Below are 17,584 nucleotides of genomic sequence, written 5' to 3'. Positions count from 1 at the left end.
CATATGAAAGAAGTCAAACAAAAGAGGCTGTATAATTCAATCCTATGACATTCTGAAAAAGGTAAAACCATGGAAACTAAAAAGATCAGTAGTTGCCAGAGGTGAGGGAGATGGGAGGTGTAAATAGGAGGAGCATAGAGGAATTTTAAGGCAGTGAAACTATTCTCTGTAATACTATAATAATGGATACATGTCATTATACATTCATCAAGACCCATAGAATATCCAGCACCAACTGAAAACCCTAATGTAAGCTGTAAACTGTGGCAATAATGATGTGTCTCTGTAGGTTCATCAACTGTAACAGATGTACCACTGTGGTTCAGGGTGTCAATAGTAGGAGAGGTTGTGCACGTATTAGGGCAGGTAGTATACAGGGCACTCTCAGTACTCTCTGTTCCATTTTGCTGTGAATCTAAAACTGCTCTAATAAATAAAAACTATTTTTAAAATATCAAGACACTGTGTGTGTTCCACAAAAATGTTGTCTACTCTGACCTTGTTATGAAGTTTCTGATTTAATAAAGCTGTTTCCAGACAACTACTGTTATTCCTCCTCTGAAGCTTCAATTTACAATCTCAAAACTTCCTTAGGCTATTTTAATTTAATCTAGTACATATCATTTAGGTTACATGTAAAAATTAGTACAATATATTCTGATATCAGAGAGATAAGACACTTTTTAATGTAAAATCTTAAAAGACCAGGAAAGGTAAAATGCTAAAGAAATAAATCACAGAACACATAATATAGAAAAATTACCATTTACAATTCCTCAAAAGATATTTATATATAAATCTAACAAAACACATACATGACTTGTATACTGAAAATACACAATACTAATGAAAGAAATCAAAGATCTAAATAGATGGAGAAACATACCATCATATCAAGTTCATGGATTAGAAGACTTCAAGACAGCAAAAATGTCACTTTTCCCCAAAATAATATACAAGTTTAACGTAACTAATCAAAATCATAGAATCTTTGTACATATATACAAAATTATTCAAATTTACATGAAAAGGTGAAGGAATCAGAACACCTATAATAATTCTCAGAAAGAACCAAACAGGAGGAACCACTATACACAATTTCAAGTCACACATAATTAAGGGAGAGGTAGACACATGGATCAACAGAGATTCTGAGCACAGACTGCCTGGAATCTAGCTAGCTGCTGCTAATAAAACACTGTGGGTGTGATACCTACCTTGCCAAGTGCATGGGAGCTGGGTGGGGTTCACTGTCACCTGCTACTCCCCACCCCTATGTGAACTCTTCTGTGCAACAGAGGCAGCTGTACTTCTCCCTGTAACATTACCCCAGTGGCCAGAGAACTGCCTACTGACCGCTAGTGGGGCCACTGCTTGCCCCACACACAGAATCAGAGTGCAGACTTGTCTGACCTAGCCTCCACCTTGCTTGCCCCTCTACCTGCCCTAGTAGATTAACACAAACAAAAGAAACTTTTGGAAGTACGATGGCACTGTCCATTGCCTGAGACACCAGAGTACCTTCCCTGGGGAACATAAGGCAAGCACAAATCCCACCAGTACCACTGCAGTTGGCACTCTTTGGCAAATACCACCTCCTAGCTGGAGGCCAGCCAACACAGTCCATTATAGCATCTGTAGGTAAAATAACACAGTGCTAAGGAAGAGGAAAACCTGTGTGGCTTCAGTTGTCACAACTGCCTATACTACCTGGCTAACTAGGAGGTCCCGAGTCTGTCCATATGACTAGTTCATAACTACTAGAATTGGCATTTGAGAAACCAAACACACTGAGGCTATTTATAATCAGGCAGCCTCAGAGTCTACGTCACTCCCCTGCCACCATCAACAGAACTGGCCCCGGTACCCACTGCTGGAAGATTTGAGGACAACTCATATCACTAGATTCCTTTCAGATATTCACCTGCACCAGTCAGTGTGGCAACCCCACTGGGTGGCTAGCCCCAGCAGAGCAATTACAGTAGTTTGGCTCTCAGGGACTCCCACTACTGCAGAAACCAGTATACCATATGAAGGGAGCATCCTGTGTGACAAAAGAATCCAGATGGCAGGCCTTGAGTTCCAGAATCTTCGTTTGTGGGAAGTTTCTTTCAGCAAAGGCACAGGTGCAGTGCTGGGCTTAGTGGGGAAACTGTAGCTCTACTAAGACTTCCTTTCTCCCCAAATCCACCACTGCAGACAGAGCTGGGGTTTCTCCCATGGGAGCTTCACATGGCTGCACCTATAGACAGCCTTTCTAGAACATGTCAGGGTGACTGCATTCCCACAGGAAGAGTACCCTCCAGGTTTAGAGTTGCATGTGGGGTAGAGTCACACTCCCTCTCTACTTGGAACACCAATGTTTCCGCAGATGAAAAGAGGTACCTGTCTGATCTTAACAGCCAGAACACTGGTCAGGAGTGTGAGTAGGAGGTGGTTCACATTCCTGATGGCCTGGCCATGGAGCTGAGGAGCTGAGGAAAAGTCAGAGTGCAGAGTATCTCTACTTCTTTTACTTTGGATAGATACAGCGATGGAGGGATGGGAGCAGGGGTTAAAAACTACCTGTTGGGTGCTCACTACATGGATGCAATATACGGTTGAGATTCACTCGAGGTGGCTGGCAAAATATTAGGGAATGTTATAAATCAGTCTGAAATCTTCTGGAAGGCCAAAAGGTTTTATTGGGGCAAGTTGAAGGCAGCTGCCATGATAGGGAAGAGATAGGGAAGACAAAAGGCTTTTCCAGTTTAAGTCTGTTTACCCACATGCCTTTGTCTCTACTCTGTTTACTCATGCCAACTTTGTGCTGGACGGTCCTCTGCGGGCGGCAGGAATCAAAGGGGAATTACCTGCTAAGAGTGTTTACTCTGGTCCTGGAACCTAAAGCTTTTACCATTCATAAAAGCACTCTTTTAACCATGTTAATTGTCCACAAGAGAGTTGACTTAGAACCTCTGTTAGGAAATCTTTACTGAATAAAGGTGTGAATGTACAGGGAGTCTTGGGCGATTGGTTGCATTTCACCCTCTGAAAGCAGCCAACAACCATCCCAGCTGACTTGAATCACTGTAATGGTGTGAGAATAAATTTATTCATCCGTTTGTTGGGCCAGGGTCTGCAGACCAGACCTCTGCACATAGTGATAAACATCTCAATATACTGTGCTCACTAACTAACTGTGCTCAGTACCTGGATGCAATAAACTCAAGTAACAAACCTGAATCTAAAATAAAATTGAAGTTTTAAAAAATGTACCCCCTGGATCTAAAATAAAATTGAACTTTTAAAAATATGTCGTTTGCAGCAACATGGATATAGCTGGAGGCCACTATTCCAAGTGAAGTAACTCAGGAATGGATAATCAACAACCATATGGTCTCAGTCATGAGCTGAGAGAGAGGGAGATAAGCTATGGATATGCAAAGGCATACAGTGTGGTATGATGAACTTGGAGACTCACGAAGGAGGATGAGAAGGGAATGAGGGATTAAAAAACTACATGCTGGGGTCGGGCGCGGTGGCTCACGCCTGTAATACCAGCACCAAGAGATCAAGACCATCCTGGTCAACATGGTGAAACCCCATCTCTACTAAAAATACAAAAAATTAGCTAGGCATGGTGGCACGTGCCTGTAATCCCAGCTACTCAGGAGGCTGAGGCAGGAGAATTGCCTGAACCCAGGAGGCGGAGGTTGTGGTGAGCCGAGATTGCACCATTGCACTCCAGCCTGGGTAACAAGAGCGAAACTCCGTCTCAAAAATAAATAAATAAATAACTACATACTGGGTACAAAAATCTCAGACTTCACCACTATGTAATCCATCTACATAACCAAAACTGCTTGTACTCCAAAAGCGATTGAAATAAAATTAAAAAAAAAAAAAATTCAAGCCACGTATCAAGGATAGCAGAGCCACCCTATTTCAGCCTCTGACTATATACCTCTGAACTGTTTCAATAGAGTAATAAACGTCTATCATATTAAAAAAAATAGATCTAGAACTCCAAATAAATCCACACAAATATGCTCAACTAATTTTTGACAAAGGTGCAAAAGCAATTCAATGGGAGAAAGAGAGCTCTTTCAAAAATTGCTGCAAGTACAATCAGATGTCCACAGCCAGAAAATGAATTTTGACCTAACCCTCTCACCTTATGAAAAAAACATTTAATTCAAAATGGATAACAAATCTAAAATGTAAAATGCGAAACTAAGTTTTAGAAGGAAATAGAAAAAATAATCTTTTGGATCTAGGGATTGAAGAGTTTGCACGACACTAACAGCAGGATCTATAAAAGAATAAAAATCAGTAAGTCAGACTTCATCAAAATTAAAACTTTGCTCTTCAAAAGGCCTTGTTATAATAATGAAAAGACAAGCCATAGACCAGGAGAAAATATTTGCAAACCATATTTCCAACAAATGACTCATACCTAAAATATATTTTTAAAATTTCCAAAATACCATACTTAAAAATCCAGCATAGGACCAGGCACAGTGGCTCACACCTGTAATCCCAGCACTTTGGGAGGCCGAGGCGGGTGGATTACAAGGTCTAGAGATCGAGACCATACTGGTCAACATGGTGAAACCCCGTCTCTACTAAAAATACAAAAAAATAGCTAGGCACGGTGGCGCGGGCCTGTAATCCCAGCTACTCACGAGGCTGAGGCAGAATTGCCTGAACCCAGGAGGTGGAGGTTGCAGTGAGCCGAGATCGTGCCACTGCACTCCAGTCTGGTTAACGAGTGAAACTCCGTCTCAAAAAAAAAAAAAAAAAAATCCAATAAATGATCATAAAACACGAAAAGGCGTTTCACTTTAGAAAATATATGAATAGTAAATAAACATATGAAAAGATGTTTAACATCACTAGTCATTAGAGAAATACAAATTAAGAGACAATACCCTTACACACTTATTAGAACAGCTAAAGAAAAAAGGAACAATACCAAATGTTTGATGAGGGGGCAAAAAAACTGGATATAGCAGCCTGCCTTGGGGGTTAGGTTCCAAAACCCCAGTGGATGTCTGAAGCCACAGACAGTACTGAGCCCTATTTATATCTAGATATAAATATGTAGCTATCCTTAGATTTTTTTGTATGCATACATAAAATGGTTTAATTTATAGGCAAAGTATGAGTTAACAATGAAACGTCTTTGGCAAAGTGAAATGATGCATGCACAGGGGAGACTCAAGAGAGCATGGCAAATGTAAAAACCAAGCAGGATTTGGTAACTGCTTCATCCTCCATCCTACACAGAACAACCAACAGTAGGTGGAAGGCTTATGGACTCAAGTGTTTGATCTTAACCTTTGTCCAAATGATTGGCTGATGGCTAAATTATGCAGACACAGGGACTACCCTAGTAGGCATAAATACATTTTGAAATGAATTTAAAAACTAAGCACAGGAAGATCCCAGATGACCCTTTTAAAGACAGCTCAGGATTGCAGCTCCCAGTGAAAGCGCAGAGGGTGAGTGGACCCCGCATTTCCAGATGGATCTTTATTGCCCACAGACCAGGAGATTCCTAGGCAAAGGAGCTTTATGGGTCACCAGCGCAGCTGTTTTGGATGGCGTGGCTGTTTTGCTGGCGCTGCTACGCGGTGGCTCTCCATACAAAATACACTGGTCTGGTTGCCCTTTTAAGCTGGCCAGGAGATTCCCAGGCAGTGCCGTTGTTTCAGCTAGCGCAGTGGGTCGCCTCACAGGAAATCACACAGATCCCAGCACCCTTTCAGCAGGCGACTGGAACACCTAGGAGAAAGTCAACCGTTCAACTTAAAAAAAAAGGGCTCTGAGGTAGGGAGCCAGGTGATCAAGCTTGGCGGGTCCCACCCCACACACACACACACACACACACACACAAAACGGCAATTGGAAACGCTCGGGGTTGAGAGTTTCACGGCAAGCATAGCTGAACCCAGGATGGTGCAGCTCGGTGGGGGTGGGGCGTCCGCCATTACTGAGGCACTCCATCCCTACGGAGGTAGTACACCATTGCTGAGGCAGCTTGCCATTGCCGAGGCAACCCGCCGTTGCCAAGGCAACCTGCCATAACAGAGAGAGCCCGCCATTACAGAGGCGGGCCACCATTGCCGAGGCCGTTCTAACCACACCCATATAAACAGGACTACAGGGAAGCTCAACAGTAGCAGGGCGGAGCTCAGCATAGCCTCTGCAGGCAGGTAGACAGTGACTAGGCTGCCTCCTAGCTGGGCAGGGCAGCCCTGAAAAAAAAACAAGGCAGCAGCACAACAGACACTCATAAAGCCTAACTCCCCGGGACAGAGCACCTGGGGAAAAAAAGGGGGTTTATGAGTTCTGCTGCAGCAGACTTAAACGTACCTGTCTAGCCTGTCTAGCAGCTCTGAAATAACAACAGAGCTCACAGCTCAACACTTGAGCTCCTATAAAGAACAGACTGTCTCCTCAAACAGCTCCCTGCCCCATATATCCAAAGAGTTGCCTCACAAAAGACTGATCAGACTGACATTTGGTGGGCATCATTCTGGCACAAAGATAGCAGAAGGAACTGGTAGCAACCCTTACTGTTCTGCAGCAGCTGCAAGTGACCCCCAGCAAGCAGGGCCTGCAGTGGACCTCAGCAGTCCTACAGCAGAGGGGCCAGACTGTTAGGAGGAAAACTAAGAAACAGAAATAACTTCATCAACAACCTGGACATCCACTCAGAGACCCAATCTGAAAATCAGCAACTACACAGACAACAGGTGGATAAATCCACAAATATGGAAAAACCAGCACAAAGAGGAGGAAAACATCCAAAACCAAAACACCTCGCCTCCTACAAGGGATCAAAACTCCGCACCAGCAAGGGAACAAAGCTAGGTGGAGAAGGAGTGTGATGAAATGACAGAATCAGAATTCAGAAGGTGGGTAATGAGAAACTTCTGTGAGCTAAAAGAACATGTTCTAACTCAATGCAAAGAAACTATGACCTTGAAGAAAGATTTGAGGAAATGATAATAAGAATGGACAACTTAGAGAGGAATATAAGTGAATTGATGGAGCTGAAAAACACAACACGAGAACTTTGTGAAGCATGCACAAGTTTCATCAGCTGAATTGACCAAGCAGAAGAAAAAATATCAGAGGTCAAAGATCAACTCAATGAAATAAAACGAGAAACCAAGATTAGAGAAAAAAGCACAAAAAGGAATGAACAAAGTCTCCAAGAAATGTGGGACTATGTGAAGAGACCTAATCTACGTTTGATAGGTGTACCTGAATGTGATGAAGAGAATGAATCCAAGCAGAAAAATACTCTTCAGGATATTATCCCAAAAAACTTCCCCAACCTAGCAAGGCAGACCAATATTCAAGTCCAGGAAATACAGAGAACACCACAAAGATATTCCTCAAGAAGAGCAACCCCAAGGCACATAATCATCAGATTCACCAGGGTTGAAATGAAGGAGAAAATGCTAAGGGCAGCCAGAGAGAAAGGTCGGGTCACCCACAAAGGGAAGCCCATCAGACTCACAGCAGATCTCTTGGCAGAAACCCTACAAGCCAGAATAGAGTGGGGCCAATATTCAACATCCTTAAAGAAAAGAACTTTCAGCCCAGAATTTCATATCCAGCCAAACTGAGCTTCATAAGTGAAGGAAAAATAAAATCCTTTGCAAAGAAGCAAGTACTCAGAGATTTTGTCACCACCAGGCCGGCTTTACAACATCTCCTGAAAGAGGCACTACACATAGAAAGGAACAACCAGTACCAGCCACTCCAAAAACATACCAAATGCAAAAGAGCATCAACAAAATGAAGAATCTACATCAACTAATGGGCAAAACAGCCAGCTAGCATCAAAATAGCTGGATCAAATTCACACACAACAATATTAACCCTAAATGTAAATGGACTAAATGCACCAATCAAGACACAGACTGGCAAACTGGATAAAAAGCCAAAACCCATTCTTGTGCTGTATCCAGGAAACCCATCTCACATGCAAGGATACACAAAGGATCAAAATAAAGGAATGGAGGAAGATTTACCAAGCAAATGGAGAGCAAAAAGAAGCAGGAGTTGCAATTCTCCTCTCTGATAAAATAGACTTTAAAGCAACAAAGATCAAAAGAGACAAAAAACATTACATAATGGTAAAAGGATCGATACAACACGAGATACAACAACAATGATCCTAAATATATATAGACCCAATACAGGAGCACCCAGATACATAAGGCAAGTTCTTAACGACTTACAAAGAGACTTAGACTCCCACACAATAATAGTGGGAGACTTTAACACTCCACTGTCAATATTAGACAGATCAACCAGACAGAAAATTAACAAGGATATCCAGGACTTGAACTCAGACCTGGAATAAGCAAACCTGATAGACATTTACAGAACTCTCCACCCCAAATCCACAAAATATACATTCATCTCAGCACCACATCACACCTACTCTAACACTGACCACATAATTGGAAGTAAAGCACTCCTCAGCGAACGCAAAACAACTGAAATCATAACAAACAATCTCTCAGACCACAGTGCAATCAAGTTAGAACTCAGAATTCAGAAACTAACTCAGAACCGCACAGCTTCATGGAAACTGAACAACTGGCTCTTGAATGCTGACTGGATAAATAACGAAATGAAGGCAGAAATAAAGAAGTTCTTCGAAACCAATGAGAACGGAGACACAACAGACCAGAATCTCTGGGACACATTTAAAGCAGTTTCTAGCAGAAAATATACAGCAATAGGTGCCCACATGAGAAGAGTGGGGAGATCCAAAATTGACACCCTATCATCAAAATTGAAAGAGCTAAAGGAGCAAGATCAAAAAAACTCAAAACCTAGCAGAAGACAAGAAATAACTAAGATCAGAGCAGAACTGAAGGAGATAGAGACACAAAAAACCCTTCAGAAAATCAATAAATCCAGGAGCTGGTTTTTCGAAAGATCAACAAAATAGACCATTAGCCAGATTTTAAAAAAGAAAAGAGAATAACCAAATAGATGCAATAAAAAAGGATAAAAGGGAAATCACTACAGATCCCACAGAAATTCAAACCATCATCAGAGAATATTACAAACAACTCTATGCACATAAACTAGTAAACCTGGAAGAAACGGATAAATTCCTGGACACTTGCGTCCTCCCAGGCCTAACAAGAAGAAGTCGAAACCATGAATAGACCAATATCAAGATATGAAGTTGAGGCAGCAATTAAGAGCCTACCACACAAAAAAAGCCTATTTCCAGATGGGTTCACAACCGAATTCTACCAGACCCACAAAGAGAAACTGTTACCATACCTCCTGAAACTATTCCAAATAATCCAAAAAGAGGGAATTCTTCCCAAATCATTTTCTGAGACCAACATCATTCTGATACAAAACCCAGCAGAGACTCAACAAGAAAAGAAAACTTCAGGCCAATAACCATGATGAACATAGATGCAAAAATCTTCAATAAAATACTGGCAAGCCGACTGCAACAGCACATCAAAAAGCTTATCCACCATGATCAAGTAGGATTCATCCCAGGGATGCAAGGCTGGTTCAACATACGCAAGTCTATAAACGTAATTCACCACATAAACAGAACAAAAAACAAAAACCACATGATTATCTCAATTGACACAGAGAAGGCCTTTGACAAAATTCAACAGACCTTTATGCTAAAAACCCTCAATAAACTCGGTATTGATGGAACGTATCTCAAAATAATAAAAGCTATTTACGACAAACCAATAGCCAATATCATACTGAATGGGCAAAAACTGGAAGCATTCCCTTTGAAATCTGGCACTAGACAAGGATGCCCTCTCTCACCACTCCTATTCAATATAGTACAGGAAGTTCTAGCCAGAGCAATCAGGCAAGAAAAAGAAATAAAGGGTATTCAAATAGGAAAGGAGGAAGTCAAATTGTCTCTATTTGCAGACAACATGAGAGTATATCTAGAAGACCCCATCATGTCAGCCCAAAATCTCCTGAAACTGATAAGCAACTTCAGCAAAGTCTCAGGATACAAAACCAATGTGCAAACACAAGCATTCCTATACCAATAACAGAGTTAAAGAGAGCCAAATCAAGAACGAACTGCCATTCACAATTGCTACAAAGAGAATAAAATACCTAGAAATTCAACTAACAAGGAATGTAAAGGACCTCTTCAAGAATTACAAACCACTGCTCAATGAAATAAGAGAGGACATAAACAGATGGAGAAACATTCCATGTTCATGGTTAGGAAGAATCGTGAAATGGCCATACTGCCCAAAGTAATTTACAGATTCAACGCTATCCCCATCAAGCTACCAATGACCTTCTTCACAGACCTGGAAAAAACTACCTTAAACTTCATATGGAACCAAAAGAGAGCCCGCATAGCCAAGTCAATTCTAAGTAAAAAGAACACAGCGGGAGGTATCCCACTACTGGACTTCAAACTATACTACAAGTCTACAGTAATCAAAACAGAATGGTACTGGTAACAAAACAGATATAGACCAATGGAACAGAACAGAGGCATCGGAGGCAACACAACGTATCTACAACCATACAATGTTTGATAAACCTGACAAAAACAAGCAATGGGGAAAGTATTCCCTGTTTAATAAATTGTGTTGGGAAAACTGGCTGGCTATGTACAGAAAGTAGAAACTGGACCCCTTCCTGAAACCTTACACTAAAATTAGTTCCAAATGGATTAAAGGCTTAAACAATAAGACCTAACACCATAGAAACACTAGAAGAAAATCTAGGCAAAACCATTCAGGACATAGGAGTAGGCAAGGACTTCATGAACAAAACACCAAAAGCATTGGCAAGAAAAGCCAAAATAGACAAATGGGACCTAATCAAACTCCACAGCTTCTGCATGGCAAAAGAAACAGTCACTAGAGTGAATCGGCAACCAACAGAATGGGAAAATATTTTTGCAGTTTGCCCATCTGACAAAGGGCTGATATCGAGAATTTACAAAGAACTAAAACAGATTTACAAGAGAAAAACAAGCCCAATCAAAAGTGGGCAAAGGATATGAACAGACACTTTACAACAGAAGCCATACATGAGGCCAACAACATGAAAAAAATGCTCATCATCACTGGTCATTAGAGAAATGCAAATCAAGACTATATTGAGATACCATCTCATGCCAGTTAAAATGGTGATCATTAAGAAATCTGGAGACAACAGATGCTGGAGAAGATGTGGAAAAACAGGAACACTTATACACTACTAGTGGGAGTGTAAATTAGTTCAACCATTGTGGAAGACAGTGTGGTGATTCCTCAAGGACCTAGAAATTGAAATTCCATTTGACCCAGCAATCTCATTACTGGGTATATATCCGAAGGATTATAAATCGTTCTACAATAAGGACACATGCACATGAATGTTCATTGCAGCACTGTTTACAATAGAAAAGACCTGGAATCAACCCAAATGCCCATCGATGATAGACTGGACAGGGAAAATGTGGCACATATACACCATGGTATATTATGCAGCAATAAAAAACAATGAGTTCCTGTCCTTTGTAGGTACATGGATGAACCTGGAGAACATCAGTCTCAGCAAACTGACACAGGAACAGAAAATGAAATACTGCATATTCTCACTCATAGGCGGGTGTTGAACAATGAGAACACATGGACACAGGGAGGGGAGCACTACACACTGGGGTCTGTTGGGGGGAATAGGGGAGGGATGGTGGGAGGTGGGGAGTTGGGGAGAGATAGCATGGGGAGAAATGCCAGATATAGGTGTAGGGGAGGAAGGCAGCAAATCACACTGCCACATGTGTACCTATGCAACTATCTTGCATGTTCTTCACATGTACCCCAAAACCTAAAATGCAATAAAAAAAAAAAAAACTAAGCACAGACAGCAATAACTTTACATCATTTGTAAGACAGATTCCACAATTTGAGTTCAGCCAAAATGTTAAATTTAAAACAATACAAATCCCTTAGATATAAAACAAAATTGAGCTGCTATAATATACTACCTAAAATGTCCAGCTGTCAACCAAAAATTATTAAACATGGGAAAGTGAGATATATGAAAGGAAAAAAAGCAGTCAGTGAATACTAAGTCTGTATGAGCCCAGATATTTGATTAGTCAAGACTTCAATAAGACTTTGTAACAAATACATTCAAAGAATTAAAGATAAATTCAAATTGAGTCAATAATAAAGAAATCACAATAAAAAAAATATGAAGTATAAACAAAGAGCCAGCACATTTCATTCTACGTAAGTCTTACCACCAAGTTTCTTTAAATGTGTATATTTAACAGTTAAATAAGACCTGAAAAGGGAGTTGGCCTAAAAATAATTTACCATTAAACATCAGTTTCTTCTGAGTTAATAATTCTATGCTAACCATGCCAAAAAACCTTGATTAGACTTTGTGGCTTATATTTATTTGATATTAAAAAGCAAAGTTGAGTTCACACACAGAAAGCAATGGCAAAGGACACTGCCTCCAACAGAAAATATGAACCAAAACATGATGGAAAAACATTTATATGTAATATAATAAATAGATGTCATGTGAACATAGACACATAGGGCTAGAATACCATGTGATAATAGAAGTAGACTGAAATGCTACATGTGCAAGCTGGAATGCCAGAAATTGCCAGTAAACCACCAGAAGTTAGGAATAAGGAAGAATTCTCTCCGTTACAGTTTTTCAAAGACATCATCGTCCTGACAACACCTTGATTTCAGACTTCTAGCTTCTAGAACTGAGATAATAAATTTCTGTTGCTTTAAGTCACTCAGTTTGTATAGTATTTTGTTAAACAGTTCTAGGAAATTAATACAAATATGCCACCTACCACAGTTCTCTCCCATTGGACTATTTAATAATCAATGATTTAAAATAAGTGTTTGGAAAAGATGTTTTTTAATCAACAGATATATTAATCAGGTCTCTTTTGATAAAGAAATGCCCTATATTTCATTTTCATATTCTTGTCATATTATAAAAACAATATCATAAATGTGGGTATTGCTACAAGCTATTATGTATAGTCACTTAAAAGCTAAAAAAAACAACGTGGGAGTTAGAAATGTTTATGAAATACCAGTCTAGAGAAAAATGAATAAAATTTTTATTTTAAAACATCATGTGATTACCAAGATAAATTTCCCAACTATACAAACTGTTTTTACATATACATATATACACACACATACACTGAAGCTTGGTTTATCTTTCATCTTTTTATCTGAGTAAAAAGAAGAACACTTTCCTCATTCAGGAGATTTTTGATGTTATAATAGTTACCTAAAAGTAAAGTGATAAGAAAACAAAAGTTATTTCCACAGGAATCATTTCCTTTGATTATGTATTCAGTCATCACCTGACAGTTGTAGTATAGGACACAAAATAAAAACAATTCACCTAACTTAAAGCAACTTATTTAATTTCATGAACTAAAATATCAAGAGTTAACCATGATACATAATCCAGATAAGGCTTGAGACAATATAAATTTCACATCATTATGGTAAAAAAAAAAAAATGCAGAGATAAGTCAGTCAAGAGTTTAAAAAAAGAAAATCTCTTTCTGAAATCAATCTTTATTAGGTCTGTAGAACTGCCGTGGATTCCCCTAAACCAGACATACTCCTATATAGATGAGTATAAAAGGTACAATGTTAAGTAAAAAATCAAAATTTAAAAAAGGTAAATGCTACTCTTAAATAAATAAGGTAATAAATAACAGCAAAAGTGAAATACAGATGGACCACAAGTATCCCATGTGACAGGCTTATCAGAATTGGGTATTATCACTGTGACTTTCTATATCTTGGAAATTGAGAAAGTTCACAATTGAGAAAATTCCTAAGAGTGCTCACATATTAAGGACATAAGCATGACTATTACTACTGTCTCCTTCTAAAGAATGTAAGCTCTATAACAGCAGGGATCTTTGCCTGTTTTGCTCATTTTATATCCCAAACTCTTGCAGGAATACATGGACATAGTAGAAACTTTGTTTTGTTTTTGAGACAGACTCTCAGTCTGCCACCCAGGCTGGAGTATAGTAGCACAAACATAGCTAAATGCAACCTTGAAATACTGGGATCAAGCAATCCTCCTGTCCCAGCCTCCCGAGAACGAGGACTATAGGTGTGCATCACCATGTCTGGTTAATTTCCGCATTTTTTGTAGAGATAGGTTCTCCCTATGCTGCCCAGGCTAATCCTGAACTCCTCACATCAAGCCCTCCTCAGCCTCTCAAAATGTTGGGATTATAAGTGTTAGCCACTGCACCTGGCTCCTAGTAGAATCTTAATTATACTTGTTGAATGAGTGCATGAATGTCAAGTGGATTAAAATACTTACTTACCATGACTTCTGCTGTTCAATAGTGGATGAAGCATACCATTCTTTAAACAGTTTAAAATAATGTTCTAAAAACATAATTTCTTAGAGGTAACATGGGGAAAACAATTTTTCTTCTACTCTGGAATATAACATATCTTCTGAGTAAATATTTTTACATTTCGTAGTAAACAACTCTTGTTCTCATGTATCATAACACTAACTGGCTCACACCTGTAATCCCAGCACTCTGGGAGGCTGAGGTGGGCAGATCACTTGAAGTCAGAAGTTCAAGACCAGCCTGGCAAACATGGCAAGTGCCGTCGCTACTAAAAATACAAAAAGTAGCCAGGCATGGTGGTGCACACCTATAGTCCTAGCTCCTCAGGAGGCTGAGGGCCAAGAATCACCTGAACCCTGGAGGCAAAGGCTGCAGTGAGCCGAGATCACGACACTGCACTCCAGCCAGGGTGAGAGTGAGACTCTGTCTCAAAAAAAAAAAAAAAAAAAAAAACACCACACAATAAAATGCTAATATGCTTACCTAATGATAACATGAAAGGAAAATATGTACCAAACTGTTTTGACATCCATCAGTCGTATCACACTTCATTTTGACCACTGTGGCTTTCATTTCCATGGTGCCCAAAAACAACTATATAGATATTGTCTAAGTGAAATAAATTGTCCTTAATTATAGTTACCTGAAGGAACATAGAATGAATCTCCAGTACTTATTATATAAGGTGTTTCGTGTAAAGTACACAAAAGGTCTCCAAAGTTAACATAAAAAACCTGTAAAAATAAAAAATCTCATTCAAAATTGAACCATGACAATACTCCAAAGGAACTTTAAAATGTAGTGGGAAAAAAAACAACTTCCCAGAAATGTGCCTGTTTTAATCTCTGTAACTTGTAAATACATTAAATTTCATGGCAAAAAGGGCATTGACATGGGGAGGTTATCTTTGATAATGTAGGTGGGCCCAATCCAAACACACAGACCCTTAAAAATAAGTACTTTAAAAAACAAAACAAAACAAAACAAAAAAACAACCCACTTACAGAAGCAGGGGAGAAATGAGGCAGAATGAAGTCTCAGAGATCTGAAGCATGAAAAGGACTTGCACCATTGCCAGCACTAAAGATGTGGGGCCATATGCCAATAAACATGGGTTATTTCTAGAAACTGGCCAACAGTCAGTGAGGAAATGGGAACTTTAGTCCCACAACCACCTGAACCTGATTCTGCCAACAATCTGAAAAAGACTGGAAGCAGATTCATCCTCACATCCTCCAAAAAGAAATACAAACCTGCCAACACCTTGATTCCAGTCCTGTAATACACTAAACAGAATACCTAGTCAAGCTCATGGTTATCTCTACATAACAGTGAGATAAATAATAAAAAAGAGTCTTGTTTTAGTGGTTAAATTTGTGCTAGTCATGTACTGTATAACAGTGTTTCAGTCAACATCCAAATGCATACACAATAGTGGTCCTATAAGGTTACAATGGTGTTAAAAAATTTTATTGTCTAGTGACCTCACAGCCATCATGATATCCTAATGAAAAGTATTACTCACGTGTTTGTGGTGATGCTTATGTAAACAAACCGACTGCACTGCCAGTCACATTAAAGTATAGTACATACAGGAAAAAGTGGAGGATAGAAGGTAGGATAACTTGCAGCTCCCACTTGCATGGACAGAACAGTGTGTGGAGACTCATATCAGGAACTTTTGCTCCAAGAACTATTGCAGGAACGTATCAGGAAAACTGAAAGAATTCACAGACTCTTTTTAAAGAAGTGGCTTACCACTGTAAACTCCATGAGACAGCTGAAAAACTGTTGAGTGTCCAAAGTATGAGAGGGGGAAAGTCTGCCTCCAAACAAATCCTTACTGGGGAACCTGAAAATCCAGGTCATGAGAGAAGGATTTAACCTTACCTAGAGCTAAAACAAATTTAGAAAGCCAAGGGAAATGTAATAGGAGAAGCAGACGCTGGAAGAGCTCTGTAGGTACTCCTGGTTTCCAAGGAGGCCCAGGCAAGCCATTTCTGACTTTATCTCACGGAAGTCCTCGAGAAGGGCTGCCAGTGGCATTGGGGAAGGACCACAGAAAGGAAACTTCCAGCTGAACTTTAAATAATTTTGGCCTTGCGTGAATTATCCTGGGCAGAATTGAAGAAAGGGCAAATAGAAAGTTCAGGTACAAGCCAGGGTAGGTGACAAGAGGCAGGGCCTGCAGGCCCTGCTTGCTTTCTCAGCAGGGAGGCTTTGTAGCCTGGGGGAAAATGTCAGTCCTGCTCACAGGCTTCCTGGATACAAACTTGGTTGGGGAGGCACAGTGGGAGTGAGAATGGCCTAGCCTGGCTGCATGGGAGCTGGGTGAGGTCTGCCTGCTGGCTTCCCCCACTTCCTTGGTGATACTGATGACACAGTGGAGACATATGTATCTGCTGATGACAGTGTCATACTGATGACACAGTGGAGGCAGCCATAATCCCTCTGGGAACGCAACTCCAGTGGCCTGAGAACTACACTCTCATCCCCTACAGTGGTCACAGCAAGCTCAGTCCAAAGAAAGGCTGAGCTCAGATAAACCTAATCAATCGTACCTCCACCTGAGGTCTTTCTCTAAGTGCCCTGTAGCCAAAGATGATTTCTTCCTTATGAAAATCTAATGCCAAATCCCACTGCCACCATCAATTTTTGTGGAAAAAATCTGGTCTTTCACAAACCAGTCCTTGGTGCCAAAAAGGTTGGGGACAGCTGTAATACAGGAAGAGGTTTCTTTGTTTTTCCTTATTATTTACTGGCTTATGAAAATTCTAGAGCCACTGTAAAGATTATCACCTACACTAGAAAAATACCTAGGCTTTTTGTATGCCTCTTTAAAGGTCACATGCTTAGGACAACAAACTACTCAATCTAATTGAAGAATCAAAGAAAACAAAAAGCTAAATTCCTATTCCCCTCAAAATCATATATTAAACATCAAGATTAAGAAAGAAAAAGAGGATAAATCTCTCAATCATGCTGGCTTCCATATTCAAACATAGCAAATTTCATACTTTATACATTAACAGCATGCTGGCAGTGACCTGGGGTTTTTTTTGGCAACTAAAATAAAAAGCATAAGGTCTTCAAACTTTGAGATTCAGCCATTGTTAGAGATTAGCGTGTCCCCTGAAAATTCATATTTTGAAATCTTAACCCCCAGTGTGATGGTAT

The 17,584-nt window shown here is 39.9% G+C and overlaps 1 protein-coding gene across 8 annotated transcripts in view; it reads right to left on the bottom strand.

Moving 5' to 3' along the window:
* Positions 1–661: 661 nt before the first annotated feature.
* Positions 662–17,584, bottom strand: part of CENPC (centromere protein C) — an 81,076-nt gene continuing 64,153 nt past the window's right edge. For 5 of the 8 annotated variants that reach the window (XM_035293632.3, XM_078367141.1, XM_035293629.3 and 2 more), the window contains 2 exons: positions 15,051–15,141; positions 13,105–13,302 (listed from right to left, as the gene is read on the bottom strand). In XM_035293632.3, the coding sequence (XP_035149523.2) occupies positions 13,232–13,302; positions 15,051–15,141 (162 nt within the window). In that variant the 3' untranslated portion in view covers positions 13,105–13,231. Of the gene's footprint in view, positions 5,770–13,104; positions 13,303–15,050; positions 16,126–17,584 lie in introns of those variants that run through there. The other 3 variants (XR_004740907.3, XR_013533098.1, XM_054253320.2) reach the window with 2 other exon arrangements.

Source organism: Callithrix jacchus, chromosome 3 (assembly GCF_049354715.1).
Source record: "Callithrix jacchus isolate 240 chromosome 3, calJac240_pri, whole genome shotgun sequence".
NCBI classification, from domain to species: domain Eukaryota; kingdom Metazoa; phylum Chordata; class Mammalia; order Primates; family Cebidae; genus Callithrix; species Callithrix jacchus.
Note: the sequence above shows the minus strand (reverse complement) of the source record. Positions and strands in the feature narration are given on the sequence as shown.